Genomic DNA, 3,329 nt, shown 5'->3' with positions numbered 1-3,329 from the left:
AAGGCAGAGGGACAGGGCAGAAGGCAGTGGGACGGGGCAGAAGGCAGGGGGAAAAGGCCGAAGGCAGGGGGACGGGGCAGAAGGCAAGACACTGCTGCAAGCAGAGGACAAGGCAGAAGGCATGAGGACAGGGCTGGAGGCAGGACAGGGCTTGCCACCATGTGCAGGTGTCCTGGTCTCACGTGGATGCACTGATTGTGTCACACATGTACACAGTGGATGTATGACCAAGCCTGGCGCTGAGTATGGAGTTCCAGGAGCCCTGAGTGAGCCACTTTCACCATGCTGTACCTGCACAAGCACTGTCTGGTGCTGTGAATGCCCTTGCATGGCTCCCAGGTCCTGCAAGGCTACTCACTGTTTTTCCCTGTTCAGTTTGTGGCCCTACATGTTATTACCAATACGATTCAAGTTCTCCTCTGAAGACTGAGGGACAGTGTAATCAGGGCTTTTAATGACATTCATCTATAGCATGAGCCCCTTTGTAGCCTTAATTTATTTTCAAGACAGCCCCTTGAGAAAATACTACCCAGTTATTGTGCAGGTTAAATTATTTGCAGTTTTGGGGCAGAAAGAGTGGCTCAGAGTGATAAAGGTCAAAAGTACAAATGCAACTGCTCCACAGTGTGTAGCACTTCATGCTTGCTGTGCAATTGAATCTTTGTAAGCCTCAGAGCATCAAGGCACCTAGATGGTAAGGAGAACAGTTAGGATCACTTGGAAAAGTCTGGACTGTCACCAGGCAGGAAGTTCTTGGCAGCCAGAAGCTATTTCTCCAGCATTATTGCTGAACTGAGAACCTCTTGTTGCTTCCTGCAGTCTCCTGCCTGTTTCCCTTACCTCTCTCACTGCTCAGTCCCCAGGGAACCTTTGTTCTCAGGCAGGTGAAGATCCTACGGAAAAATGCATGTATTGCAGGGCAAGCTGTATTTCCATGATCTTCAAGGAGCTGAATTATGGCTGTAAAATGTCAGGAAGTTTCAAAAACAGATAAAGCTTTTAGCTTTGCCTGGTAATATGAATTCATTTCTGGTCTGCTCTCATGATTGTGGACGTTGTAGGACTCTCGACATCTAATTAGACCAAGTAGTTCCAGTTCTATATTATGCTGTGAGTTGTCCTTAGAATTCGGTATTTCTCCAGCGCAGGTGCCAGGTATCACCTACAGGGGGACTTAAAATCAGTAAACACCACTCATGTATTTATATGGAGTGCAAAAGGTTTCAGCTAGAACATTTTTAGCTGAAACAAATAGATTCCGAGTGCCTATGCAGGAACGTGCATGGCAGAGCTGGGAGAGCAATCAGTGCTAGTCGGCTGTGGTTCTGAGGCTTTCTGTCACCCACTCGATGCCAGATGCTTACCAGTGTGGGTGGCTTAAAAACTACAGTTTTACCCTCATGAAGTCTCTCTCCCCCTCCACATCACAGGGTCTAATGCAGCTGTTCTGTCTGTGTTTCAGTGGTTGAAGGATTAGCCCTGCTGGATCTGGGGGTGTCGCCATATTCCGGAGCTGTTTTCCATGAGGTTGGTTTGCATGGCTCCTTTTAAATGTGGGGTTCCAGTGGCACATGTCTAAGTCTTGCTGCTCACAGCTTGGCAAAGGCTGAGGACATACCTTGTCCCAGAGACTTCAGGGAACCTGAAGTCATGTGGTTGTCTGTGCAAGAATTATGTGACCTAAAAGAACAACCACACCAACCCCCTGCCCTGGGCAGGGACACCTCCCACCAGAGCAGGTTGCTCAAGGCTTTAGCCAACCTAGCTTTGAACACTGCCAGGGCTGGGGCAGCTACAGCCTTTCTGGGCAACCTGTGCCAGTGTCTCACCACCCTCACAACTTCTTCCTAATATCTAATCTCAATTTCCCTCTTTCAATTTCTCCCCATTGCTCCTTGTCCTGTCCCTGCAGTTCCTAACCAAGAGTCCCTCTGCAGCTTCCCTGGAGCCCCTTCAGCTCCTGGCAGGTTGCTCTGAGGTCTCCACACAACCTTCTCTTCTCCAGGCTGAGCTGCCCCAACTCTCTCAGCCTGTGCTGGAAGGTGCTCCAGCTGGTGATCCAGCTGATCAACTTCATGGCTTCCTCTGAACCTGCCTCAACAGTTCCATGTCCTTATGTGATAGACATTGTAGTATTCGTTACTGCAAAAGGAAAGCTTGAGGCAGGAGAACTCTGTGACATGTAAAATACTCTGCTCACACCCAGATGTGTTTGTGGGCAGAAGCTGGGGCAGGGACACAGTGTCAGTGTGAGCCTGAGACAGTGTACTGGGTAACAGCTTCTGGAGTTCCTGCTTTTGCAGAAATAGTAGTGCTAGCACAAGCATGCAGTGTATTTATTCCTCATCTTGAAAACACCTCAATCCTTAAAAAAAAGAAAAAATACCTCTGGGGTTTGTGCCCTCGAGTGTCTTATTGATCCGAAGGTACACTCATATACAGTGTCACCTGGGTTGAGGAAGGTACTGTGTGTCCCTCTAAAAACTTGTGTCTTTTCAGTAAGTTCCTCTTTGGACAAAATTTTCTCCCAGACTGAAATATTTTCCCATGTTATTTAGACCATCACATTGTTTAAAAAGTATTTTAAAAAAATCTCTTTTCTCACAGTGAAGACTGAATTTGCAGCATGTAAATGTAGCACTTCTCTTATTGTGTGATAGGAATAATTCAGAAATATGCTTTTCCTTTTACGCTAGAAGGGAAAATATGGGGAGTAAAAGGCTGATAGGGCTCTAATTCAACTGCTTTGTGTTTTTTAAGATGTTTTCTTCCTTTTGCTTTATAAAAGACTCATCTGAACAAGGGGCTCAACAGTGAAACCAGCTATGTAGGAAATCCTTCAGAAGTACCTGCAGGCAACCTGAAAAACTATATACTTTAGAAAAAAATTACTATCTAAAGCTGCTCTTTGTATTCTGAGTCTACCACTGTAGTAGTAGAGTTGAAAAGTTGGAACAGAATATAATTTTCAAAGTTGATGGTGTCTTTTATGAAGTCTGTAGAGGATTTTGCAAGGAAGAAGGCCACTAAGTGTGCTTGGGTTGATCACTTTGCTCTGAAGTGTCAGTGTGGAAGAAGAAGCCAAAGAGAACTCACTTTGGCAGTGTCTCTAGTACTACTAAGTTTTGCTCATCAAATCAGTGTTTTACTGGGACAACATTTGATGTGGGTTTCCCTTCTGCTCTCTTTCAGACCCCACTGATAATCTATCTCTTTCACTTCCTGATTGAATATGCTGAACTGGTGTTCATGGTAAGTGCTCTTGGAAAGCTCCTCTTGAACAACCCCATCCAGGGAAACACTTGAGTGTTTCAGTCCTGCAGGAACTG

The 3,329-nt window shown here is 45.9% G+C and overlaps 1 protein-coding gene across 1 annotated transcript in view; it reads left to right on the top strand.

Moving 5' to 3' along the window:
- Window positions 1–1,462: 1,462 nt before the first annotated feature.
- The window catches only part of PIGU (phosphatidylinositol glycan anchor biosynthesis, class U), a gene marked incomplete at its 5' end in the record, with an annotated part of 15,224 nt that continues 13,357 nt past the window's right edge, over window positions 1,463–3,329 (top strand). Inside the window, 2 exons of the mRNA XM_009072512.1 lie at window positions 1,463–1,527; window positions 3,193–3,252. Of these exons, the coding sequence (XP_009070760.1) occupies window positions 1,463–1,527; window positions 3,193–3,252 (125 nt within the window). The remainder of the gene's footprint in view (window positions 1,528–3,192; window positions 3,253–3,329) is intronic.

Source organism: Acanthisitta chloris, unplaced genomic scaffold (genome assembly GCF_000695815.1).
Source record: "Acanthisitta chloris isolate BGI_N310 unplaced genomic scaffold, ASM69581v1 scaffold4624, whole genome shotgun sequence".
Lineage (NCBI taxonomy): Eukaryota > Metazoa > Chordata > Aves > Passeriformes > Acanthisittidae > Acanthisitta > Acanthisitta chloris.
The sequence above is the reverse complement of the archived record's forward strand: the minus strand, read 5'-3'. Positions and strand labels throughout refer to the sequence as shown.